A 26,313-nucleotide genomic window follows, 5' to 3' on the forward strand; every position below is an offset into this window, starting at 1 on the left:
AGTATGGACTTGCTAGTGCTAATAGATACACAGACACGCTGGGCATGTAAGATATGCTGTGTTGCATGAATATACATAAATCCAGTAACAGATCTAGGCAGGTGGAGCTGGGGGAGGTGGAGGGTTTCAGAGGAACTCGGATAGCGCACTGCAGGACTAGCTTACAGCAAACACTGAACCAGACTATTTACATTTTGAGCAACCAGTCTCATTGGCTAATGAATCAGCAGAGACCAATCAGATGATGTGATTGATTGGGACCTATCAGCCTGTGCGCCCTCTAGAGTTTCATGATTGAACTAGATATATATTCTTCATTTATTCATTAATTAATTTATATGCTAATATATCCACGTGCAATTCATTAGCACATGCTTTTATCCAGAGCAACTTCACAAACTCTTACTATTTCAAGCAACATAAACATTTGACATAATATAAAAGATACTTTCTTAACAGCAAAGGTGTCCGTCGCATCTGGCATTTGATGATCATGTTATATGAACACAACCGCTTCGATAAACAAACAACACTTTCTGAACTCTAGACTTGATGAGCGAAAGTAAATTCTTATCCCTGTCTGCAGAGGCGCAGTGTATAGATGCCCTGGCTTTCTTAATATTTCATACTCTGATTACACTTCAAATCACCCTGTAAATCCTCTTAAGGCATGCAGAATTGTTCGGCGTGTGTATGTGTGTGAGGGAGAAAATGAGTGAGAGAAAAAATAAAGATAAAGAGAGAGACAGAGAGAGGTTAGGTACTTATAAACCCTAAAGGCTTGCTTATCTTTCCAGCACATGCATCTTTGTGTCTCTCGTGCATGTCAGTTTTCTATTTTTTAACGCAGCAAAGACAAAGTAAGCTGCACAAGATGCTGTGACAGTGAAAAGACTTTCCCTGAACCGGCTGATGCAATTCACAGCTCTGAGGATAGTCCTCTGCAACAACAAAAAGACCCAACGGAACCAACAACAACCAAATAAATCATTATAGTCATTATTCATGCGCTCCGTCAAATCACTGCAAGTAAAAACAATGTTGCCATTGCAAATTAACCAATGAATACAGTAACAACAAAACTGGATGAAACTTTTTTTGGTGCAACTATAGCCTAAAGACACATGACATGAAACGGCGTGAAAATTCCCCCTGACCGAGCATGAGAAAAGTTCCTGCGTCTTCCCTATGCATTTAGGTCTTAATATATTGGATGGAATATTAAATCTAGACACTTTAAAGATGAAAATCATATTTGTTTGAGGATGTTGTCCATGTGCAGCACTAGCCTCTATTTTTTATTTTATCAAAAGTATTTTCTTTTCCCCATAAAATAAATAAGTAAATAAACAAACATATCTCTAGCTTTAATCAAAATGTTTAAAACAAAATATGGTCAACAAAGCTGGTAATAAATGTATAGCTTTTCCCATGTCATCAATTTCCCTAATCCATTTTAAAAAGCCATTGACACCCTCATGTAAACCCAATCCTTCACTGATCAATGGCTTTAGCTCTTTTACCCATCCTGTTCATTTTCTTGACATTGTGTATAAATAATCGAGTCATAATTAATAAAGTTTACGTGTCTGAGCAAGTCTGGTCGACACCAAAAGCATATCACATTTTTAAACAGACTTCAACTACAGCAGGAATGACTTATCAATCGCTAAGAGCTGAAAACAACATCTGAACGGAAGTAACTGATTTACCAGGATAAACAGCACCCCCGTGTGGTGGTCACACAGAAATGCTTTTCAGTAGGCCTGTGTTATAGGCTATCGCTTCAATTTGAGTTTAAAAACAGTGGTGGCTGGTGGAAGACTAATAATTAATGTTGATCGAACCAATTAAAAAACACAGCAGGTTGGATTTTTTGTGAGAACTATTTTTATGTAGGCTACACAAATAATAGGCCTACCCTAGATATCTTAAAATAGTCAACATATTGGCGCGTATTAATTTCTCAGATCACAAAAATAACACTTGTCAATAGGCTACTGTAATTCAACGGGATATCATATGTATGCTATATAGCCTACTTAGGCCTAACTATAAACACAAACTATAGACCGTTTTCATAGCAGGTATAAAAAAGCGAGTCTGTGAGGGATAGACAGGCCTACCTTGTTTTCAATGGCATCCGCTGTATAAAGCTCCTCACTTATTTTCGATAGCTCATGTTCTCTAATAATATCGTAAGCTATAAACTGTGTCGCATTTAATTTCCTACCTTATTGGAAAGAAAACACGTAGGCCAGTCGATCGAGGGTCTTTCATGCTGAAATAGTTGACCATGCAGGGACTTTTGGCATACTCTTTGGGACACACTTATTCAAATCTCACATACTATTTAGGATGATAGACTACGTGCATTTGGACCTAGGACGCAGGGAATGACGGAAGCAAAGGACGTTGCATCATTTGAATATTCATTCAGATTCAGACTCCATGAAAATCCGTGTTATATTAAATAAAAAAAATGACGCACAATGAAAGTTTGTTCACAAGTATCACAAAGGATATCTCATTTCAAGCATAGCTACCCTTCACTGCCACTGCTGACTTTTTGAGAACTGTAGTAGCCTAATATTTAAAAAAAAAAAAAAAAAAAAAAAAATCCTATAGCCTATAGAAGTAGGCCTACACAGTTGGTTCTGGAAGAAGCTGCACCAAAACTGAAAGGCAGTTGTAATGTGAAAATAAAATAAAAAATACTGACACAATTGGAATTGACCATTGTTTCAATGGTGGTTTCAAAATGGTTTATTTCACACTTCGTTTTGATCATAAACTTCTTAAACATTAATTAATTTATATTTGTATGATGGATTTTCATATTTAAGTTTGACAATTCTTGGACAAGTGTAATAAAAAAAAAGCCATTTTAAAAAGTAAAAATTGTTTTTTAGTTTTAATCAAATTAACAACTTGTTAATAAAAGTAATTGTATTTAAAGAAACACACAAGAAGATAGGGTGAATTGCCCTAATGTGGGACATTTTCTGCACTTCAGACTTCTGTGACATATTGCGATGTGTAACCAAAACATTAAATCCACACCCAATACTTTTTTAAAAACCCCAGTATGTTTCCTAATCAAATCAAAAGAGAAAATTCAGATAACCCATTCATAAGAGAAATTATAGACATATTAGTGCTCTTATTGCAAGTCGTCTGAGACAATCTGCAGCTTTCCTAATGTGGGACAGTTGTGTCCCCAATATGGGACACTTAAAAATCTATGATAAAAGACCAAAAATCACATTGATATATGTAGAATAGTAAAATCTTATTTTATTTTAGATTCTCTCTTAAATCTTAGTTAATAATTTTCTTGGTTATGGATGGATGAAACATGGATAACTGAACATCATCAGACCGATAATACATCTTATTATCTAGTTCGGTTTACTTAACAACTTATCCTTTCCCTGCTTCTGCCTTTCTTTCTGCATCTGACAATCTGTCCCTGTCTTTCTCACCTTTGCCATTGTGATCTGAAATACATTTCATTGAATTAATCAGATGCATAAAATAAAGTGGAATGGCTTTATTGGTTTTCTACTGCGTTTTTAAATTAAATTCAGCGCTATTTTTCCTTTTAAGTCAACTACCTACCTTTTACACACACACACACACACACACACACACACACACACACACACACACACACACACACACACACACACACACACACACACACACACACACACACACACACACACACACACACACACACACACACACACACACACACACACACAGAGAGAGAGAGATAGAGAGAGAGACACACGCACAAAAAAAGGAAAAAAAAATAAAAAAAATAAACATGACTGTACAAATCTGCATTAACAGTATTCAAATATTGCATTACAAGACTAAAACCATGTAAATAACCATGTTTGTCCCACAAATCATGCCCCACCACACATTTTTGACTCATTGAAGTACTGTCCCACATTAGGCGGATCATGCTGTCCCGGATTTGGAAACCACATTTCCTAATGTGGGACACTAGGAAATTTTATAAAAATATAAAATATATAGATTATGCACACAAAGTTCCACTATTTTTTGATGGACAAACATTTCATAAGCATATTAGGCTAAAAAGTAGCAGGATTGCTTTGTTTAAAATGTATTTAACTCCTTAACATCAAATTAGTTAAAACTCTATGTCATTAACCTTCGGATGGACTTCACACAAGTTGTCTCCTGTTTGATGATTGCTCCACCCTCAAATATGATTGGACATTTGATAGGTCATGTGATTTTGATAACATGACACCACAGCTTTTTCTAACCCATAGTTTCACTGTCATTCATGTATTTGTGTGGGACCTACAAACACTAGAGCTTAGGTGTCCCACATTAGGCAGTGTCCCACATTAGGGCAATTCACCCTAATTATCATTGATAAATATAGAAATTTAGTGTTATAATATTTACTTTCCTTATGTTCAATTCATAACCCCTCTCGAATAAAAAAACATCTTAATTTTAAATAAAGCTGGATACATTTAGCCTAAGTAAAGTAGTTAATTATATAAAATTATATTCTGCATTTAACCAAGAAAGTTGTCCTTCAGCAAAACCAGAACGCAACGTAAAAAAAAGAGAAGTGGCACCAACATGCATATACATACTTCATCTATACAACAGTGTCTTACTGTATGTTAATAAAGCACAAAAGGTCCAGAGACCCAAAAACAGGGCACATCTCAGAAGAAAAGGAGTGAGAGAAGTGTCCCCAGCAGAAGGGAGAGAGTCCGCTTCAAGCCCTGACCGCTGTTACACAGGATTCCCTCACAGCATGTCGTCTGAGTGCCAGATATAGACCCCAGGGTGTTTAAAAGAGAGTTCTCACATAGTGCATCACTTGCACATCCTTTCGTATTTACGCCAATAATGTCAACTGGGGAGGAAAGGGAGATGTTATAATACACAAGGGGAGGAATACTAAAACAAGAGTATTTAGAGGGAGCAGAAAATCACTGCAGATTGTGTGTGGAGACTGGAATCACCTTTTGTACTGAAGCACTTGTTCTGGTCACCTGAACAAGTCACAATGTTTGAGCAGTCTTTATTGAATATGTCACAGGTGTAACACATCAGCCCGGAATATCGCAGCAAAGCTATATGATATGAAAGAATGAATAATCAAAACCGAACTTAGTTGAGACTATTAACTAAAATAACTAAAATATGGAATCCCACTATTGTAAAATATCTAAAAATAGAAACTCTCTATATATGTTCATGTACCTGGTGCCTCTTCAGTGTTGCAGAGGTGTGTGTCACAACATTGGGGATTAAAGGTTGTTTCGTTTTGTCCCAAATGTATGGCGTCAGTAACACACAGGGCAGGATCTGTGCAGTTCTTCTCACTGCTATCTAATGTACTGCCATCTACAATATATATATATATATATATATAAAGATTGAATAATAAACCTCTTTAATCATTTTATAAATCATGCAATGCTTACTGTTGTGTATGGTGACGGAGTCACATTGAAGAGGACATTTTGTTAGATTTTGCTTGCATGATGAGTTGTATTTGTATTTGCACTGGTAGCATCTCAGTGCGAACACTGAATGATAAAGAGAATGTCATATATTAAAACACAAATAAAAAGACTTGTTTTATGTATCAGCATGACAAATCTTAGAAGCATATCTCATCTCATTGTGAACTGTTTGATCATAAATACAGAAATGTAGTAATTTCATCAAGTAAGAATCACACACATACCTGTGGAGAAAGAAACCGCGATGAGACCCAGAGTGATGTACAGTCCCATGGCTGGAACGTCTGACGAGTGACAGTATAACAGTGTGAAATCAACATGCACCTGATTCACAGAGCTGTGGTTTTTTAAACTATATCTGTTCCAAAGTGAGCCAAGTCAGCAGAATAATTAGGCTAAAATAAGGCAAATCTAAGATTTTTGTTTTTGCAACTCAAATTAGCTCACATTTGAATATTCACAAAATGAATATTCAAATGGAGGTATAGGTCAATTTCTCTTAGGAACTGGTCATGCCAGGTTATCATGACTCCAACATCAGTTCACCTATAGACACACTACTTTTAAACTTTTTTCTATTCAAATTTGGATTAATTTCCCATTTGGATGCTTTGAGACAATGTTGTATACTTATCTGAACCTGCAGCATAGATCGAGCCAAATTTGCCTTTCAAAACAGCTGAGAGTAAGAGCATGTCTGATCAAGTATCCTTACGAAGATGAGCACATTGCAGATCATGTTGATAACATTCACTGTGATCATTGTACCAATTTTTGCTCTTAAAATTATTCTGATGTGATGATATAACAGCTTGCAAATATCAATCAAATCAAGCTGTCTACCCAGAGCAGAAGGTAACTTTAAGGTTCAAGTTCGTCCCACTTGAAGGACTCCAGGCTGCAGTGATACATTTTAGACCACACACAAACATGTCGCCACCTTGTGGGGGAGAGTTTAACTGCGACAAAAAATTGTAGTTGCTAAAAGACACTTGCCATCAACTGTTTATTTTCGGGCAGGCTTATTACTATTATTATCAATGGTTGATAAATTAGGCCTCTAGTTTCAAATTAATAAGTCGTTTTGATCAAACACTTAAATGGATAGTTCACCCAAAATTTTTAATTCTGTCATCATTTACTCACCCTCGTGTTGTTCCAAACCCATTCGACTTTCATTCATCTTCAGAACACAAATTAAGATATTTTAAGATAATTTTAATACAATTTGAGCCAGTTCTCTCCATTGACAGCTACGCAACTACCACTTTAATGCTTCTAAAAGTTCATAAAGAGATTGTTAAACTAATCCATGAATTGGGTGGTTTAGTCCACATTTTCTGAAGAAAATTTTAATTTACAAGATTGAGACAGGCTTTTTGGCAATTGAGGCAATTGAGGCTTTTATTCACATACAGGTGAAAATCGAAAAATTTGAATATTGTGCAAAAGTTCATTTTTTTTTAGTAATTCAACTTAAAAGGTGAAACTAATATATCAAGCCTTTATTTGTTATAATTTTGATGATTATGGCTTACATCTTATGAAAACCCCAAATTCAAAATTAGAATATTGTGAAAAGGTTTTCATAGCTTGAAATATCTCACTTTGCATGTAATGAGTATAATATATTAGTTTCACCTTTTAAGTTGAATTACAGAAATAAATAAACTTTTGCACGATATTAAAATTTTTTGAGTTTCACCTGCATAAACACTGATCAGCATATATAAACAGAAGCTCAATCGAGCCTGCAAACAAACCTCATTCTTGCTGAAGCTCATATGGGCTGCGTGACACGAGAATTAACCTCATTGGTTCTCGCAGAAGCCTGATAAAACATAAATACAGTATACCTATATTCCACATCATTCAAACAGTCAACTTTTTAGAATCATTTAGAATTTCTATCTTCCTCTTTTTCGATAGCGTTGGTAATATGGTCACCATTTTAGAAAGGTTACCATACTGAATTTTGTTGAATGGGTTTATTTAATCTAATTCGCTCAGATTAATTATGGTTATGATCATCGTATCAGATATTTGAATCACGTGTCTATTACTGTAGATGCACTGAAACGTTTTGTTTATGATAAAAAAATATTATTTAAAGATTTTTTTATATAAAGATAGCCTATAGGCTATATTAGTTAAGACTCAAGAATACGTATTAATTAATGTATTATTAGAAAGAAAAAAACTAGAATTATCATTCATTTTCATTTCCCTTTCAAGAAGGGAACTCGCGCTGCGTCGAAATGCTGTGGGAACGCCCCAGCGTGATTGCGTCGTGAAGCACGTACATAATCAGTCCAATGGTGTGACGAAACGTCATAGGCCAGGAAACTGAAGCTTCCCCGGAGGCCGCCATTTTAGCAGACCATCACCCGCTGTTAGCATTCCATTGACTCCCGTTCATTTTGCAGTCACTTTGACAGCGAATAACTTTACATCTGAGGCGTTTAAAGACTCAATTTGTCCATTATTTATTTCTAAAGAAACACGACAATGTATAAAAGGCTCCATTACCTTGTATCTTACATTATGGCCCCGTAGAAGCCTATTTTGTAAAAATAGGCTAACGGTTGCGTCATAACCACTCGACTCTCTGTCGCACAGTCGAAAAATTACCGTATAGACCGGCGGAGAAGCTCGCAAGAAATCGGGGGGACGTGGAGGCATAAAGTCAAGGGAGAAGCCCATAGAGAGTGATAAAGTTGCTCCTGCTGCTAGCTCATGGACAACTAATACTCGCACTCTCCGTCTCTGCGAGATGCAGAAGGGAATGATTCAGATTTCTCTCAGCACAGCTACTAGAAGACTTACAACTGTCAGACAGGTTGCTCAAATCACATCTACGTCGTCAAGCTCAGTTTGAGCCTGCACAGTTCGCCCAGCAATCAGTAAGTGACTGCTTCTAATTGGCTTCACTTTTCTCCGTTGAAACCTATGGGGTCACTGTCTATGATCAGAAGCTGACGCTGTTTAGTTCAGGGGTCCTTTATAGTTTCCTGGTCGATGACGTCACCCGCCTATGACGTTCTGTCACGCTATTGGACTGATTCCATACGTGCTTCGTGATGCAATCACGCAGGGGCGTTCCCACAGTTTCATCTAATCCCACAGTGTTTCAACGCAGCGTCTCATTCCCTCTTCAGGGAATTAGGGTTACATACGAAACAGAGACAATCTTGTTCTAAACCGCCCGGACAGGTTTCGCAACAAGACATGTTTGAATCACGTTAAAAGTTTATTAGATATTCTGACACTTTTTGTTCAACATAGAGATTATGAATAAGAATAATATTATATATAAAAGTTTGTGGTGGAGTTTTAGAACATGGTGGGGTTCTGGGAACACTGAGTGATGAGCTCAGATAAATCATGCTCATTGTGTCAGAAAAAGGCTGGACAGGTCAATAGGGCATGTTTCGCAATGAAATGGGAGTGAGGTATAAAAAAAAAACACCTAGAGAGACAGACCTTCAGTCTTGCAGACCACACTTCTAATTCAACATTGATAGACACACTGATGAATGCTCATTGAGATTGTGCTTGTGTACCGAAGACAACAACTTCATCTATAGAACAGAATTAGGACTCTTTTTAACCGTTTGTGCATTAGTTAGTTAGTCAATAGGAAATATGACAACTTTGATTAAAGGAGGGAAGGTGGTCAATGAGGATTTCTCTGTGATGGCAGACGTGTATATTGAAGATGGAGTTATCAGTGCAGTTGGCTCAGATCTGCAGGTAGCAGCTGGCACGCGGGTCATTGATGCCACAGACAGACTCGTGCTGCCGGGTGGAATAGACACGCACACACACATGGAGCTGTCGTTCATGGGCACCACAGCTGTGGATGACTTTCATATAGGTACCAAGGTAAATACAACCCATGAAATATGCTTTGTGTATCCATTATTGTTCCTGAAGAGTCATTTGAATAAGTCATCTTAATGTTTGAATTATTTAAATGTTTTCGATCATTCGAATTAATCAACAAATTTAATAATAGTTAAAGTATTTCCTTTTGTTATTACAAATGTTAGTCTAAAACTATAGTGTTAGTATAAACTTAAAGGAACACTTCACCCATTTGCATTAGACTTTGTATCTTTAGAAACCCAGTCACATTTTCGAATGGTCATGGTTTATTCCCTTATTTTCCCCTGAGATGGGAGAAATAAGGATTTAAGTGTTCCACTTCCTGCTTTTTATGACGCAAAAATCGTCAATTTGCGTCATAAAAAGCAGGAAGTCAAATTTCTTTGAATAAGGGTAAGACTACAAACACTAGCTCATCATTTATCCAGTAGAAGGCACTGTTCCGCATGTTTTCAACCCGCCCATAGAGGGATCTCACTCACAGAATGTACAAATAGTGTCAGCCATTCTTTATTTGGAAGCTAAGCTAACAGTTTCTTATTCTGTGGAGAAAGCTGAGTAGTAGCGGTGACCATCCTCTTTTTCCCGGACATGTCCGGCCGTCGAGATCGTCCAAAATGTCCAGGATTCGGCTTTTGCTTTCTGCAGTCGCATTCATAGTTTACATGCACACCTTTTGTTTCAATCTAACTGAATTCATTCCGATTGGTGAATCTGAATGTAGTGTTTACATGAACGCTAAACAAGTGATCGTTTGATGTGCGTTTTAACATTGCTAGGAAAATTCCCGCTCCTCCGTGAGAGATACGAGACCGGTGCGTCTCACAGGCGCCGGCGCCACTCATCAGTAATCACGCCACCGGGCTCGCATCGTTCTCCGCGGCCGTCAGTCTCGTTCCTGCTCGTCACAGTAAACATGAGGAATGGCGACTGAACAACGCAAAAGCCGAATCCTGGACATTTTGGGCGACATAAAAATACTGGGCAGACTCACGGAGACTCACTAGTAGCATAGCCTTGTTGTTTACTGCGATCTCTTACCGGTAGGCGTGGCCTCCTAGGGCAGCGAAGCAAGTGCATTCTGGGAGTTGTTGTCTTTCATCCCCATAAGCCAAAAATACATTTTCTGGCTTTTCTCAGTCTAGAAGGCTCCAAATTCAAAAATAATTTCAGATTTCTTCTACATAAATGACCCATTTTAAATACACATTCATCTTTCCAGAGGTGAAGTGTTCCTTTAACAGTGTTATTATGTCAGTGAATAGAACCAACTTTAATTATTTAAAAATGATTATTACATTAATAATTGATAGAGAATAAAATGTTTTGAGTTTATTGGACTGAAATTGTTTAAGATATAAGTATAATTATGACAACTATTTGTCTGGTGATATCTGATGTCATGCTTACTTCTCAGTTTCTCATTTGGGGAAATCCATTATTGAATTTTGTATATTTTAAACTCCAATCTACTGTACAAATGCATTACTCATTTTCCCTTCAATTTCCCCCTCATCATCATGTGATTTTAATGTACAGTATTTTTGCACATTCAGCATTGCAAATAAGCTCAGTGCTCTTGAAACAGAACATAAGGAAATCTTTAATTTCACCTACTTTATACTGATATAGTCACTCAGAGAAGTCTTACAGAACAGAATCAATTGAAGATCATGATGGATGAAGTATTCATTCTGAATCTTTAGACGAAATATAAAAGAAAACATGTTTTGTATCATATTAGATAGGCTACATCAGGCTTTTATGATTCATATAGTGAAATATGGAGTAAAAACCTGCTCAAATTGAACAAAAATATGCAATTTGGTGCAGATATTATTTATATGGTCAAAAATAGGATGATGTTCTGATGGCTTGTAATGAAAACCAATGAGACTTTTATAACAGTAAAGAAGACTACTTACATAAAATGCATATAAATATCAGTTGTCACTGTAGGGTGATATTTAAATGCTTAGTTTTATGATCAAAGCTCTGTAGTTTTAATTGTGGGGGGGGCAAATCATACAATGCAATGCAATGATGATTGAGAGAAATAAAGAAATAAACGTTTCTCATAAGCCTATATCATGTTTGATACTTACATTTTATAATGATAAAGAAATGATAAGTTTCTTCAGTCAAAAAAACATGTTCATCTTGAAATATTAAAAACAATATAAAAGTTATTCTAATGTTTACTTTATAAAAATCAAGATTTCACAGCAAACCCATGCGTACCTCAAAATATATATTTATTTATTTATTTATTTATACTAAAAGTACGGTGGCCGAGAGAGCTCAACGCGCTGCAACTGAAGAAAACATACAAATAGAAAACGCCCGCAAATTAAGAAAACAAGTTGAGCTCTCTCTCGGCTACCATATAAAAGGTACATATAAAACTACATCAACCAGAGCGCAGAAGGCATATATACGTTTTTGTGCAACAGGTTTTTCAGAATGAAAATTTAGAGCCCTTAGAAATTCATGTATCAAATGTGATAGTAGGCTTTATACGATAAAATCACTAGGGAATGTACAACTTTAAAAAAGTGGTAAATATGCCAGAAGAATCTGGTGCGTTAGCATTCTGGTAAGTCATAAATAAAACAACACAATGACATATAAAGAGGACAGTTATACATAATTATGGGTAAGGGAGAAAGGTTATCACCCAAGGTGATTTGGATGATACCAGAGAGTTAATTTGTAATGGTGTGTTCCAGAAACACGTTGACGTTGTTTACATCGCTGCATAATAACACGTGTCCACAGGCCGCAGTCGCAGGAGGCACGACCATGATATTGGACTTCGTCATCCCTCAGAAGGGGTGTTCACTCCTGGAAGCCTATGAGCGGTGGAGAAGAACAGCTGACCCCAAAGTCTGCTGCGATTACTCCCTTCATATGGCTGTAACCTGGTGGGATGACACTGTATGGCTACTAAAAAATAATAATTTTTTAACAGACCTCTCACTGCACTTATACATTGTTGCCCTATTGTTGGTTTGATTGATTCTATAGCTCTCCTTATTTGTAAGTCGCTTTTGGATAAAAGTGTCTGCTATATGATTACATGCAAATGTAATATAGTATTATATAATACGTATATATTAATATTTGTTATGAAAGTTGCACTATAGGTCATTTGTCCACAAATTTTTTTTAAAAAGTAAATCAAATAAAAAAACAGTACATTTTAGAAATTAATTATCTATCTATCTATCTATCTATCTATCTATCTATCTATCTATCTATCTATCTATCTATCTATCTATCTATCTATCTATCTATCTATCTAGGTCAAGAAGGAAATGGAGACTGTTGTTTGTGAAAAAGGTGTCAACTCTTTTAAGATGTTCATGGCATACAAAGACGTCTTCATGCTGCGTGACCATGAGCTCTATGCTGCATTCTCCCATTGTAAGGACATCGGAGCAATAGCTCAAGTCCATGCGGAGAATGGAGACCTTATTGCAGAGGTGAGAAGTATTCCAAGTATTGAGAATTCTGCATCTAGTTTGATAACATTCAAATACAGGAACCTATCATGGAATTACGCTCTAAAGGCACACGCACAACCCTGAAAGGTTCTATTTGACTTGACGCCCAGATATGAGGGGAGAATGATTCATAGAGGGATGCAAGTTGTTTTACAGTAGATGGTTTTTCTAAGCAGATTCCTGGATGCATATAAGAACCATTCATCATCTTCTTTACTATTGGATATGCTTCTAATACAGAGTATTATCTTTGTGCATCAGCATGGGCCTGTGAAGGAATGTTTTTACCCCAATGCTCTCTAAAGTTAAACTTCACCAAGAGTAAATCAGTGTGCTGGTGTTTTTTGTAAATCATTCTTTAAATGTACAAAACTGCTAAACAAACAGGTCACGTTGCGCAAGAACTGGCCTATGCTGGTCAAAAGTTCAAATGGGGCATATTCTGCCAAGAACTGTTATAAACGTTTTCTTTCCCATGTGATTATTGTGTTAAGACACCAATAATAACTAGCTATTTTTGTCACATAAATACTGACCGCATTCATTTTTAGACTGTCTATTGCACAATGCAGCAAAAAGCCAGAGAAAGAACCAGATGTGTAACTATTAGAGTGGTCAGAATTCAGCGGAGAAGTTTATTATTATATACCATTAAAAGCATAAATTTAGGCAAACTATAACAATAATGTTTACGTTAACTGAAATTCAATTTTCCACCCTGACATTTTTATAATAAATCCCAAGAAATGTGTGAAATATGATTCCACTGGAGGGCACCAAATACATGAATGAGTTTTAATGTATTTTCATAAAGACTACTGCATAACTCATGTAGGGGGAGAGGAAGTGTAACATAAATTGGTCAGCTAGTGGCTCAGGTAGGATAGAATGTGCCGAGGATGACTTGTCAAACACAAATCTGAAACTTATCTCAATAGAAAACTAAAAGAACAAAACAACTAAAGAACAAAAGAGCACCTTCTCTCTCTCTTTGTCTTAAATAAAAACTAAAAATATGTATTTTTTAAAGACAAACCATACTCTCTCAATCAATAGTCACACTCATTCTTTCAATCCTCTCCTGTGGCCTCATGGGATAGTAAAGTGTTCATCGTTGGGAAATAGTTGGTCATCCAGGTATTTTTTGTCTACTCTGTTATGAATATTGTGAATTCGGACCTACTTCTTTTGTCACATACTGTTTTCCGCCTAAAATATTTTAGGCAATTTTCAAAAACTTGCACTTTGAAAGTTTTCAAAAGTTTGCGTTTTCAATGTTCAGTCTATATGCGCGAAGCGCTTCCTTACAAGGTGACATTGCCAACTACTGGCCTGGCATGAATAATACAGCGTTTTTAGACATTTTCGCGGATACATGTGAAGGGGGATCATTTTGACAACGATGTTGTCTGTACGCGAAAAATGCAAAGGAAAAACTTTTCAGCTTTTAGTACATCATTTTCATACTATTTCATACTTTAAAAAACAAGAACAAACCTCCAAACAAGAACTTTTTTAAGTAATTACTAATTACATTAAATGACATGGTGGTGGGCTCTCTTGGAGTGTGCCAGTAAGCAACAACCTAGTAACTACCGACAACACCCTAGCAACCACCTAAAACACCCTAATAACCACATATAGATGCACTAACAAAACTCAGAACACCTTGCAACCACCTACAATACATAAACAACTATATAAGAATTTGCTAAAACCATTCAGAACACCATAGCTACCACAAAGCAATGCCCTTGAAATCACTTACAACACTAGCAGCAACTACATAAGAATGCCCTTATAAACATATACAAGCCCTGACAACCACCTACAAAACCTTAGGATTGTGGCAGTGAGTTTTACTAGGCAAGCATCACTCTTCAGAAAATATAAATATCTGTTTTACTATTCTTTTCCTGCTTTGCAAGCACTACTGTTTCCTTCCGAAATGCTAATGTAGTTGGTAATAGAAGCTATAGTTGCTAAATCTGAAGAATTTCATGCTGATGCAGTGTGCTGAGACACAGTTGATGCCGGTCTCACAGAGCACGTTATTTTAAACAGTCCCTTTCTGTTAATATTGCTCACACAGAGTACTAAGCGAATGCTCTCTCTGGGCATCACGGGTCCTGAGGGCCATGAGATGTGTCGTCCGGAGGAAGTGGAGGCGGAGGCCACACAGCGCGCCATCACTATCGCCCATGCCACTAACTGCCCACTCTACGTGGTGCACGTCATGAGCAAATCTGCAGCGAAGGTGGTGGCTAATGCACGCAGAAACGGTGAGTTGAATAAATTGTGATATTAGTATTAAAATTAGCGAAATACTATTACGGTATAAAATAAGTGTTTTCTACTTACCGGTAATACATTTTAAAGGGTTAGTTAACCCAAAAATGCCTAATGTAATAAGGCGAGCACCACTTAATGTTGATTTTATTACATTTACATTTGGACTAAGGTGAGCTGGTTTTGATACCTTTGAACTGATGTTGTTTGAATTTACATTTCTAAACCTGATTATCAAACACTCAAAGCTGATCCTTTATCACACTGATTGTTTATCGGCAGGTCGAGTGGTGTTTGGAGAGCCCATTGCAGCTGGACTGGGCACAGATGGCACTAACTATTGGCATAAGAATTGGGCTCATGCTGCTGGTTTTGTCATGGGCCCACCTTTGAGACCAGACTCCAGCACCCCTGGATATCTGATGGACCTGCTGGCCAAGTATGTGGGAACTTTCATGATCTCATTATTTACTTCACATCTACTTCCAAACTTGCATGACTTTCTTTCTTCCATGGAATACAAAAGTCACAAGATAATAAAAAAAGAACATTAACAATCACGAAGCGCCGAGATGATAATATGCATTGTCTTGCAGTGACGATCTAAGCGTAACAGGAACGGATAACTGCACATTTTCGGTGTGCCAGAAAGCCCTTGGAAAAGACGACTTTACCAAAATCCCAAATGGAGTCAATGGCGTTGAAGACAGGATGTCGGTTATATGGGAGAAGGGAGTGGTCAGTGCCTCTGATAGCAATGATTCCTTCATTCTCACATTTCTCTGATAGATCTATCTATCTATCTATCTATCTATCTATCTATCTATCTATATCTATCTATATCTATCTATATCTATCTATCTATCTATCTATCTATCTATCTATCTATCTATCTATCTATCTATCTATCTATCTATCTATCTATCTATCTATATATCTATCGTCTCAGTGCAGCACTGACCTTTGGCTTTCTCAATCTTTGATGTAAGGTGCAGTGATAACAAATAACTCACTATTTGTGTGTTTTATTTTGCCCAGCACAGCGGAAAAATGGATGAAAACCGGTTTGTAGCTGTCACCAGTACTAACGCAGCAAAAATCTTCAACCTTTATCCTCGAAAAGGGAGAATTGCTAAAGGCTCTGATGCAGACCTGGTCATATGGGACCCAAATGCCACCAGGTATCTCACAGCTGCCAAGAAAACTACATGTGACCTCGTCTATATGCTCTAATGAATAGTGAGCCATGTTTCATTGTGCAGACATTCCTAACAGCCACTGGCCAATGTGAATACAAAATTTACTTGAAATAAATTTGATTTACCAGTGAAATAGGTCAGAAATACTTAGGGGTTATGTATTTGAACAAACCACTAACCTCAAGTATACCTCAAATACATCGTATCATTACATTTGGACTAAATGCAATGATTGGATGAACAATTTATGGTCCTATGCCGTCCACAGACTATATATAGACATATAAATACATTTAAACCACTTAACTTAGTGATTGCTATCAGGATGTAAAGAGATTGTCAACCAGCATAACAAAAAATGTTTCTGGAACAAATCACCTACCCTGCCTTTAACACCCTAGCAACCACATAACAACACCCTGGCAACCAGTCACAACATCAGTCATCATCATAGTGGTAGGTTACATTTTGCACAGGCAAACAGCTCTCATAAAATGTCACTATCAAGCAATTCTGACACATTAACACGTCATCTTTAAAGAAAACAAAACCATTTTGCATGATACTTTGACAGGAAATTCCAAAAAGAAATGCCTCAATGTTACACAATAATGTGCCATAATGTTTTGATCGTATATAGGCTAATTCAAGATGCAGTCTTCTCATTTCATGGGCTTCAGCTTTTACAGATTTTCATTTCATGACTGCTTGAATTTATCTGTAATTGATGTCGGCAGTGTTGCTGAGCCTTGTATTGTACTACATCACTTTAATTGCTGTTTTTGTTATTCAGCTGAAATGAGCCTTGTACTTGCCTTATTTCAAAAATGTAATCCATACCTCACAGTTTTTGGAGGGTAGTCACATTCATGAAAGTAATTACGAGGGTAATTTGTGAGATTAATCATAAAATGGTTTTGGCAAGTTGGCTTTAATAAACGCTTTGAAATTCATGAATGTACGTAGGTTCAGATAGCCTACCTGTGATGCAGGTTGAGCATGTCTCTGCATGTGTGTGAGGATCTATAGATGCTGGACAAACTGCAGATGTTGCTGCTATGAAGAAGCGGATTGGCTGTTAAGACGTGCCCATAAATGGAAGAACATGAATTGTTCTTCCTGTTCAAACACGTCGTTTGTAAAGTTCACGCATGGAAGGAGAGTACGGAAACAGCAGGCGGCCCTGGGTCTTATGTAATTGGGCCACGTTGCGGCTCCTCTTCCCCGTGAATCTAGGCTAGCTCCCTCTAGGCAAATAACCAACCGCTGATGTGAGTTAAGCAGCGAGGACCAATGTGCTGAAACTTGCGCTGCATTAATCAGAGCTGAGCGCTTGTGTAAGACTCGCTAACAAGGGACCGGTGACGTGTCCTGGTCTATATTAGACAATTAGGGTCAACTGGATGTATGTTCTTAGCAGAAAAGAATGAAAAGCAAGACATTTAACCACAATATTTACATTTTATGTTTAGATTTAAATTGTGTCTCACAATTGATTGTACTGACAGTTAATTCAACTGTGAGATTGCATAATTATCCATCCCTCAGATAATGATGAAGCAATAAGCCAAGAGAGGCCAAGCGTTATGATTTTACCGCGGGTAATGGTTATTCATAGGCACAACGTTAAGCAGAGCTTTGTTAAAAGCCACCGTGTTTTTTTTAAACATTTATTAAAGGTGCATTGTGTAGAAGGATCTGTAGACAGAAATGCAATATAATATACATAACAATTTTTTCAGTGGTGTATAACCGTTTTTTATTTCCTTAGAATGAGCCATTTCTATCATAGTCTACTCTACACTGTGGGTCCCCTTACATTGAAATAGCCATTTTGCGCTGACAACCCTAAAAGTAACCCTAAAAGTTAAAGTCAGCGAATTAAACACTGGCACAATGATGAACAAGTAACAATCATATTCGCAATAACATATCGTTTTACTGAATAATAAACATAATTTCTTAATTTATCTTTGTAAAGAAACCTCATTGCTTAACTGGCTACTCTCTGCTGTCTCCAGACGATGAAATATTTTCCTGTCGGCCGCCGTAACTTTTGTTGGTTGCAATTCGCAACTTCACCACTAGATACCACTAAAAATCACACACTGCACCTTTAATTTTCATACAATATTCATTGGCCAGTATAAACTGATGTGATTTCTAACTGGGAAATTGCGAAAATATGCATTGTTTTCAAAACAGCTTTCTGAACACACCCCTAGTCAGCCATTTCTTGAACAAACAGACAAGTCCCGCCCCCAACTCACGCTATCGGTCAAATCATTAGATTGAGTAGATTGGACTCTCAAAACAAATAAGGGAATTGTTCATAATGCCACATAGACAGTTCGCAATTTTCGAGAATGATATATAGAAAATATTTTACAAACGAAAAAGTACCATCAGCTTTACATTAGTTACGTAACAACAATATAGGCTACATATGGTGATGGTGACGTGTGCATTTATCAGCATTTTACAAAGCTTTCTTTTTTTTTGCAAGCAACATAAATATTTAAATACCACATTCAAACTAAAAAAAAACACGAAAGAGGAGCTGTCAGAAGATAAATTTGCAATGTTTTAAATGATGGAATATTTATTGTCTTTCACAGCATTATAATACATGCAACAATAATAAAGCATATAGCCTATGCAGTTTTTTTGTTATTCTTAATAAATCAATGAATGGAAACTTCTGTACAGACAAATTCTTAGTCAAGCTGAACACAGTAGGAAAATTAATATCCATTGCACAATGGCAGTTGATAGAATCCATAACTTTTAATGTCTGCTTAAATTAGGTTTTTTTTAGTCGATAGCTGTCATTTTAATTTTTAAAAACTCTTGATGTTGCTTGCTGGTTTGTCTCAGCTCTGGAGACAGATGGCCACTCGGAGCTCATCTGAACTGCTGATACAGCATGCAAAAAATAAAGAAAAGCTGAATATGGGAAACAACAGATTTGGTTTGCCACTTCACACACCGTCAATTGGCCTACATGTTCCCATGCTGATGTATTATACTCTATAATGTATATATATATATATAATGTGTATATATATATATATATATATATATAATGATATAAATGTAAATTAGTATGTGAACATATATTAATTAATGTCCTCTAATGTCTTCTGTTTGAATTGTGCATAATTTTGTGTTGTTTTTAGGGTAATTTCAGCAAAGACTCACCACCAGGCTGTAGACTATAACATCTTTGAGGGAATGTTGTGTCACGGGCTTCCAGTGGTCACGATCTCCAGAGGGAAGGTGGTTTATGAAAACGGGCAACTGTTCACAAAATCGGGCGAGGGACAATACATCCCACGGAAACCCTTCGCTGAATTTGTGTATAAGAGAATTAACCAGCGGGAAAGGGTAAGTCAGGATTGGGCTTTGCTCTAAGAATGCCCAGCATCCTCTAAAATTTCATAAGAAATGTGGCCATTGTGCTGTATGATCTGTAGGTGAGCATACTTTGTTTTTTTAGGTTGGAAAGCCAAGTGCTGTGTGCAGAGAACCGTACGCTGGAGAAGTCGTATCTATAAGACCCTGAGTCACAGAGGAAATGTTTTAAGGAAGATGAATGTGCAGTATTCATTTGAAAACAAAGATTGCAGTTGTAACCATGCAGAAAAGGGCGTTGCAGTTTAATGCCATAGAAGAAAGTTCCACAAATAACTTTTTATTCTCTAGTCCTGTTAAAAACATGGTGCTGTTAAGAACCCAGAAAAAAAAAACTGTCCCCAAATATACCCAAGAACCTTTTGTGTAGTGGAAATGTTTAATGGATGTTAATGGTTCTTTATGGAACTATCAATGACAATAAAGAACCTTTATTTTCAGATTGTACAGTGAAAATGGTGCTGCAAAGAACCATTGAAGAACCACTTATTCATTAGAGATAAACTGATCAGTACTGAGATTCTCCTAATTTGTGTTTTGAGTCACTCCCAAAATAACACCATAACACCATGTTAAATACAGAATGTGAATTACAGTTTTTTCTTTTCTTTCTTGTTTTAGCTACACAATGTTTGAATACAATTAAATGTTCTGTCCTGATCAGATTCTGAGAAGACAAGTCAGATCTTGCGCACACACGCACACACACAGTTTGAGATTGTTAGAGATAGTTCACCCAAAAATGAACATTCTGTCACTAATTACTCAGCCTCATGTCGTTTCAAACCCGTAAGACTTTCATTCATCTTCAGAACACAAATGAAGATCTTTTTGTTGAAACTGACACTTTCAACTGACACTTCGAAAAAAAAGTTCATAAAGAGATTTATGAACCTAATTTTCTGAAGAGACTCGATTGCTTTATATGATGAACCGATTTAATTTAGCCTTTTATTCACATATAAACATTGATTCATCATATAAAGCGATTGAGTTTCTTCAGAAAATTTTGACTAAACCGCTCAATTCATATGGATTAGTTTTACCATCTCTTTATGAATGTTTGGAAGCATCAAATTGCGTATCTGTCAATGGAGGGACAGAAAAGCTCTCAGATTTCATAAAAAAAAATCAAGATCTTCATTTGTGTTCTGAAGATGAACGAAAGTCATACGGGTTTGGAACGTGAGTAATTAATGAGAGAATTGTCATTTTTGGGTGAACTATCCCTTTAACCCCTGAAGGTTCAGACACATGCAGGGCTGGATCATGGACCGGGTCAGTTGGGCAAGTGGAATGCTTCAACCCGTGTGGCATGACATTGCCAAAGTAAAAAAGAAAACCAGATCACATACAGTGTGTGATGACCACTAGGGCTCCTGGGTCTATTCAACACAAACTGAGCACTTGGGCCCATGGCCTATCATCCCATTCCCATTGCCTTCTATACTCAGACCACTGGGTCTCCACGAACAGAACCCAGTGCAATGTTAAGGTGCACTTTTTGATAACAATGCCTGTAAATTCTGTAGTCCACATGTACTATCAAACCTGCGATTATGGCTGCTTGACAGACTGCAACAAACTTCAAGCATACTTAAACAGCGTCAGGGTTTGTTCTGTGCTTATGGAAGAGTAAGGGGCACCAAAAACTGGGCTGCAATAAAAACAAAAAATAAATTATTTTGTTAATACAATCCACATTATAACAGCTAATGCCAAAACATACTCTATGCAAGAACTTGAAAACAGATGCTGTATACAGCTATATAGGTTCGATTTCACACATAATAGTTTTCTGAAATGTCACAACACCATTTGCAAAGCATAACACTATATAAACACACACCATATGTTTCTGGCCTTGATTGCAAAGCTAAATAAGATCAATTTACTAGAGACGCAAAACTGAAGACTTGTTTTCAGAGAGTATAGTTTGAATTAAACATATTTTTCTTACCCCATTGACATTTTTAAAAGCATGAATATTATGCTTTTAAATATTATATTTAAATATTATAAAATAATGCTAAAACAAATTGACTGTGATTTCTGCTTAAAACAAGAAAAACATGCATGGGTAAGAATAAATAAACTTAATTCCAGATATGTTCTCCTAAAACAAGTCTATATCTTTACACAATTTTACCTTTCAAGTAAAATTATTCTCTTTTAACATTCTAAAATATTGATTTAGACACTGATGTTGCCAAAGTGAATATGTTCAGTACTACCAACCTGCATGGCTAAAGTCTTCAGATCTCCTTCATGTTCTTCCACTTTAGACTTGCACCGCTTTCTTAAAATCTTTGCATGTAGATAAGCAGTTCTTTTCTTTGCGACATCTGAGAAAAACTTCTCGGACAGCACAACCCTGAGCTGGACTATCTGTGATGACAGCAGAATCAGAACAACCAGCAAGGCCAGGACGACAGACAGAGGAACCAGAGATTGATAGAGCCACAGTTCTGGTTCAGGCAAGCACTTCTTCTCAAACAGAGACACTGTGAAGGAAAAATCTTCCCCTTTTGAATTCTCATTAACAGGTAAACCTAGAAATGATGTCGCTTCCTTTCAAAACAAAAAAGGAGAAAGTGGAGAGAAGAAAATTAGAAGACATTCAGACATCAAAAAATACCAGTGGCAGTTTTCATACATATGTTTGATTATGAAAAGGATAGTTCACCCGAAAAAAAAAATTTTCTTTCATCGTTTTTAATTACACTCATGTTATTCTAAAACGCTATGACTTTATTATTTTGTGAAACAGAAGAAATTTGAAGAATGTTGTGGTCCAAACATCATTGGACCCATTTAACTTTAACTGGAGATATACAGTATATAAAAAATTAATAAATAATAATAATAATAATATATATATATATATATATATATATATATATATATATAGCCTATATATTCTTTTTGGTTACACAGAAGAAAGTCATACAGTTTTGGAATGACAAGAAGGTTAGTAAATTAAGACAACATTTTCATTTTTTGGGTGAACTATCCCTTTAAATATAGTCTAGCCTACAGAAATGAGGTTCCATTAATATTTAGTAAGATCTGCAGAACACTATTCTAGCTTACCTGGAGTTTTATCCCCACAGGAACATGAAGTGGCTCCAGTTCCCCGAGCCGCTTGCTCAGAGCCACAATAAGCCAGTAAATCATGCCGTCGAGACTAATAAACACCAGCCAGGTGAGACAGTGAGTGAATATAGGAATACTGAACTTGAGCATGGCTTTCCACTGCAGACCGGTCGGACGGGTGGACGGGGTCACTATATAACGTTCCGATTCGCTTTTGCTGAGCGGGAGGACACACGGTTTGCCCTTCTCCCTTTGCTGCTCGTCAAAGCAACGGAACGTTTTCGTGATGTATATGTTGTTGTGCTTTTTGTCTACATGAAATCTCCTCAGGTATAAAGCCGTGAGGAGCACAATACAGAAAAGACCTAATGTTGGAGACAATATCTTTCCTATTGAAGACAAGGCATTGGTCAGTGCTAACACACTCTGCGTGGTCTGGTTTAGAGCCTGTTCGGCCTCAGAGAGGTGGACTCTGTAGAGCTCAGAGTCCACCTTTGCTTTAAGAGTAAAATCTGCATGGGAACTCACAACCGAAAAGTTTATTAAGTAACCTTTAAGTTGATTTCCCACCCACATTAGCATTTTAATATAATTTCCGAGGGGTTCTGTATTGATATCCAGTAACTTTCCCTCCAAGTTGCAGAGGAGGCCTTTTGCAAGCAGTCTCATGTTATGTAACGTGTTCTGGATGTTGAAGAAAATCACTGAACTGGTTCCTAATGTGAGAAGAAGACTCTTCACTTGCTTCATGCCCATCGAGATCAAAACCAGGGCTCCGAAACAACGGATCCTTTCTGAGAAATACATGGCTGGTGTTAGGCTTATACAAAAAACACAAGTGAGGGGGACCGAGACCTCCTGAACACATTTGAAGGAAAAGTGAAGGATGAGGAAGAGGAAGGTGCTCAGAATGAGGCTGGTGGTAAAGCAGCTCAACAAGAGGAGAGATTTTTCCTTCCAGCTTTTCGTGCCGTTGGTCGTGTAGAGAGAGCATATTCTGGACCAGACCCATCGTACCCTTTCTGCCAGCTGATCAAATTTAGTTTGAATCACCATCGTCTCACTAACCTGAAATAACAGGAACAGAGATTTTAAAATTGGAAATTACAATGGCTTATGATTTCATCACTACATGAAATGGTTAATGAGCCCTATACAATGTCTGCATTATTTTGATGGACTTTATGCACAGCTGCACTACTTCCTGAACTTTAGCCAGCTCCTTTGTTGCCTGTCTGCCATTATTGGACAAACTGATTAATCCAGGTGTGCCTGACCAACAACATTAATCAGACACACCTGGAATAATCAGTTTGTCCAATAATGGAAGACAGGAAACAAAGGAGCTGGCTAAAGTTCAGGAAGTAGTGCAGCTGTGCATAAAGCCCATTGTGCTCCAAAACATACTGACAGATCTGTTGCGTGCATCCTGTCACTGTAAACAGCCCTGTCAATCATCTTGTCACAGTTAAAATCCTCCATTCAATCTAATTTAATTTCCTACCGTTTCGGAGAGAAATGTAGTAGCACGTTCATCTGCCAGTCGTGGGTCTTTCATGCCGAGACTCTCCTCATGTAGGCCTATTTGGAATTTGAATATAATGATGCATTTAAAAGTTAATGGCTAAACGTGTCTTTACAAAAGTTCACAATGCTGCTGCAGATGCAATATAATGTGGACAACATTGAATAAATACATTTTCGTCAGGTTAGATACTGATAATTAATCACTCAAACCCCTTTATCTAAACCTCTCTACATAACCGACGGACTCGCGCGACCTCTGTAGTTTAAAAAAAAAAAAAAAAAAAAAAAAAAACACTTTTCACTCGTGTTTGTAGTTCTAACCGAATCCTCGCCCAACGCGCGATGGGCAATAATAGCCGTAGAGTGTTCATCGATCTGCATTTCGGATTCTGACCGGAAATAGTAGACCATCCGTGTATCTTTGGAACACTTATTTCAACATAGGCTAGGCCTACTACGATTTGGGACGTACTAATTCTGCTTTCGAATACAATTTAGAACGGATATATGCGAATTGGAACGCAGCCATAGACATTTAAGCCAAACTTAAAAATGTGAATATCATTGCATTAGATAACAAAATATCAGATTAAGTAAAATACAGTAGCACAGACTTTTCTTGTAATAGCCTACCTTTAACACACAAAAAAAAGTTTATTAGGTTTTAAATGATAAAATAATAGATATACTGTTATATTTGGACACGTTGTGGTTCAGACAATACCGGTATGACAATATAGATGGTTAATTGCAATAAATGGCTCAAAGCTTTTTTTTTGTTTTTTTATCAGTGTAGCTTGAGGTTTTATTCTACTGATATTGAAATTTGATATAATGTTGACTGAAGCAACAATAAATATGTTAAAACAATTTAGTCTCTCTTATAATGCAACATTTGATTTTGTAGTGATGACATAAAAAAAACAAAAACAACAACAACTCTAACCTCAGATTTGATTTTAAGTTAATTTGACCTTACCTTTTATTTGCCTGGAATCGTATCAGCGTATGATTGTGTTGTGGCAGGCCAGCATTTATATGCCAAAGCAGGAGGAAGCTGTTTTACCCGCCTGTTGTTCACTTCCTTTTTTAGCCATCATCTCAGCACTTACTCATAACCACAGAATAGCGCTGACAAAAAAACCCTTGTGATTAATATGTTCTATGACAAAAAACAACAACATAATTCTGTTGTATTTGTATTCTGCTTACTTTCGAAATGTACAACCTGGGGGTGCAGCTTTAATAAACATGACCTATAGGACAAAATTATATATGATATAATAAATGAATAACTTAATAAATAAAAGAAGCTTAATTATTATTATTAGGCCTATAAGTATTTTTTATTATTAAGTATGGATTATTATTAGTATTCATTTATTTGTAAAAAGTTCCTATTTCCGATAAATGCTGTTCTTTTGAAGTTTGTTTTCAACATTGATAATAATATTAAATATTTTGAGTAGTAAATCTTCATATTAGAATGATGTTTGAAGGATCATGTGACACTGAAGACTGGAGTAATGATGTTGCAAATTCAACTTGCAAATTAAAATGTATTTATACAGGAATAAATTAATTTCAAAGTATATTCAAATAGAAAACAGTTATTTTTAAATTGTAAAAAATATTTCATAATATTACTGTCTTTGCTGTATTATATATACATTTAAATTTAAATCTAGACTAAAAGACGCAGCTCTTTAGCCAAGCATTTACATAATGCATCTCATAACCTTGCACTCCAGTTATATCAGATCAAATGCACACGATTATCTTAGCTTGAAATGTTATGAACAGCAGCTTCGCTAATTAATTTCCATTTGCTTTTCTGTTTTATCTTTGGATGCCCACCCG

At 36.6% G+C, this 26,313-nt stretch overlaps 3 protein-coding genes and 1 long non-coding RNA gene across 5 annotated transcripts in view; 1 reads left to right on the top strand and 3 right to left on the bottom strand.

Moving 5' to 3' along the window:
* LOC307005444 overlaps positions 1–2,303 on the bottom strand; it is a 29,746-nt gene extending 27,443 nt beyond the window's left edge. Inside the window, exon 1 of the long non-coding RNA XR_013799277.1 lies at positions 2,234–2,303. This is a non-coding gene — a long non-coding RNA (uncharacterized lncRNA). The remainder of the gene's footprint in view (positions 1–2,233) is intronic.
* A 2,289-nt stretch (positions 2,304–4,592) lies between these two features.
* LOC307005653 (uncharacterized protein) lies at positions 4,593–6,353 on the bottom strand. Its single transcript, XM_079626021.1, has 6 exons — positions 6,250–6,353; positions 5,759–5,818; positions 5,493–5,597; positions 5,269–5,412; positions 5,028–5,138; positions 4,593–4,918 (listed from the first exon to the last, which is right to left on the bottom strand). The coding sequence occupies exons 2-6, from the start codon at positions 5,805–5,807 to the stop codon at positions 4,725–4,727; spliced, it is 603 nt and encodes a 200-aa protein (XP_079482147.1). The 5' UTR covers positions 5,808–5,818; positions 6,250–6,353; the 3' UTR covers positions 4,593–4,724.
* A 2,668-nt stretch (positions 6,354–9,021) lies between these two features.
* dpys (dihydropyrimidinase) lies at positions 9,022–20,495 on the top strand. Of its 2 annotated transcripts, none has more exons than XM_079625963.1 (9): positions 9,022–9,419; positions 12,201–12,359; positions 12,728–12,907; positions 15,021–15,210; positions 15,500–15,656; positions 15,814–15,955; positions 16,256–16,398; positions 19,596–19,803; positions 19,916–20,495. In XM_079625963.1, the coding sequence occupies exons 1-9, from the start codon at positions 9,180–9,182 to the stop codon at positions 19,979–19,981; spliced, it is 1,485 nt and encodes a 494-aa protein (XP_079482089.1). In that variant the 5' UTR covers positions 9,022–9,179; the 3' UTR covers positions 19,982–20,495. The 2 variants fall into 2 exon arrangements, with proteins under 2 accessions (XP_079482089.1, XP_079482090.1); XM_079625964.1 differs by lacking the exon at positions 9,022–9,419 and adding an exon at positions 11,804–12,018.
* A 141-nt stretch (positions 20,496–20,636) lies between these two features.
* On the bottom strand, positions 20,637–25,583 carry dcstamp (dendrocyte expressed seven transmembrane protein). Its single transcript, XM_079625962.1, has 5 exons — positions 25,433–25,583; positions 24,431–24,507; positions 22,924–23,994; positions 22,069–22,401; positions 20,637–21,487 (listed from the first exon to the last, which is right to left on the bottom strand). The coding sequence occupies exons 2-5, from the start codon at positions 24,482–24,484 to the stop codon at positions 21,428–21,430; spliced, it is 1,518 nt and encodes a 505-aa protein (XP_079482088.1). The 5' UTR covers positions 24,485–24,507; positions 25,433–25,583; the 3' UTR covers positions 20,637–21,427.
* Positions 25,584–26,313: the final 730 nt, after the last annotated feature.

This window comes from Phoxinus phoxinus, assembly GCF_949152265.1.
Source record: "Phoxinus phoxinus genome assembly, chromosome: 10".
NCBI classification, from domain to species: domain Eukaryota; kingdom Metazoa; phylum Chordata; class Actinopteri; order Cypriniformes; family Leuciscidae; genus Phoxinus; species Phoxinus phoxinus.

What these genes read in the sequence shown, in the direction of transcription:
- LOC307005653 (XM_079626021.1), bottom strand. Translation starts at nt 5,807, where the DNA reads ATGGGACTGTACATCACTCTGGGTCTCATCGCGGTTTCTTTCTCCACA. An exon ending in CTCCGTCACCATACACAACA is followed by an intron (nt 5,413 to 5,492) that starts GTAAGCATTGCA and finishes TATATATTGTAG; the next exon opens with ATGGCAGTACATTAGATAGC. An exon ending in CAACACTGAAGAGGCACCAG is followed by an intron (nt 5,139 to 5,268) that starts GTACATGAACAT and finishes CATATCATATAG; the next exon opens with CTTTGCTGCGATATTCCGGG.
- dpys (XM_079625963.1), top strand. Translation starts at nt 9,180, where the DNA reads ATGACAACTTTGATTAAAGGAGGGAAGGTGGTCAATGAGGATTTCTCT. An exon ending in ATGGAGACCTTATTGCAGAG is followed by an intron (nt 12,908 to 15,020) that starts GTGAGAAGTATT and finishes TTGCTCACACAG; the next exon opens with AGTACTAAGCGAATGCTCTC. An exon ending in GAATTAACCAGCGGGAAAGG is followed by an intron (nt 19,804 to 19,915) that starts GTAAGTCAGGAT and finishes TTGTTTTTTTAG; the next exon opens with GTTGGAAAGCCAAGTGCTGT.
- dcstamp (XM_079625962.1), bottom strand. Translation starts at nt 24,484, where the DNA reads ATGAAAGACCCACGACTGGCAGATGAACGTGCTACTACATTTCTCTCC. An exon ending in CTGTGGGGATAAAACTCCAG is followed by an intron (nt 22,402 to 22,923) that starts GTAAGCTAGAAT and finishes TTGTTTTGAAAG; the next exon opens with GAAGCGACATCATTTCTAGG. An exon ending in TGAAGACTTTAGCCATGCAG is followed by an intron (nt 21,488 to 22,068) that starts GTTGGTAGTACT and finishes TTTTTATTGCAG; the next exon opens with CCCAGTTTTTGGTGCCCCTT.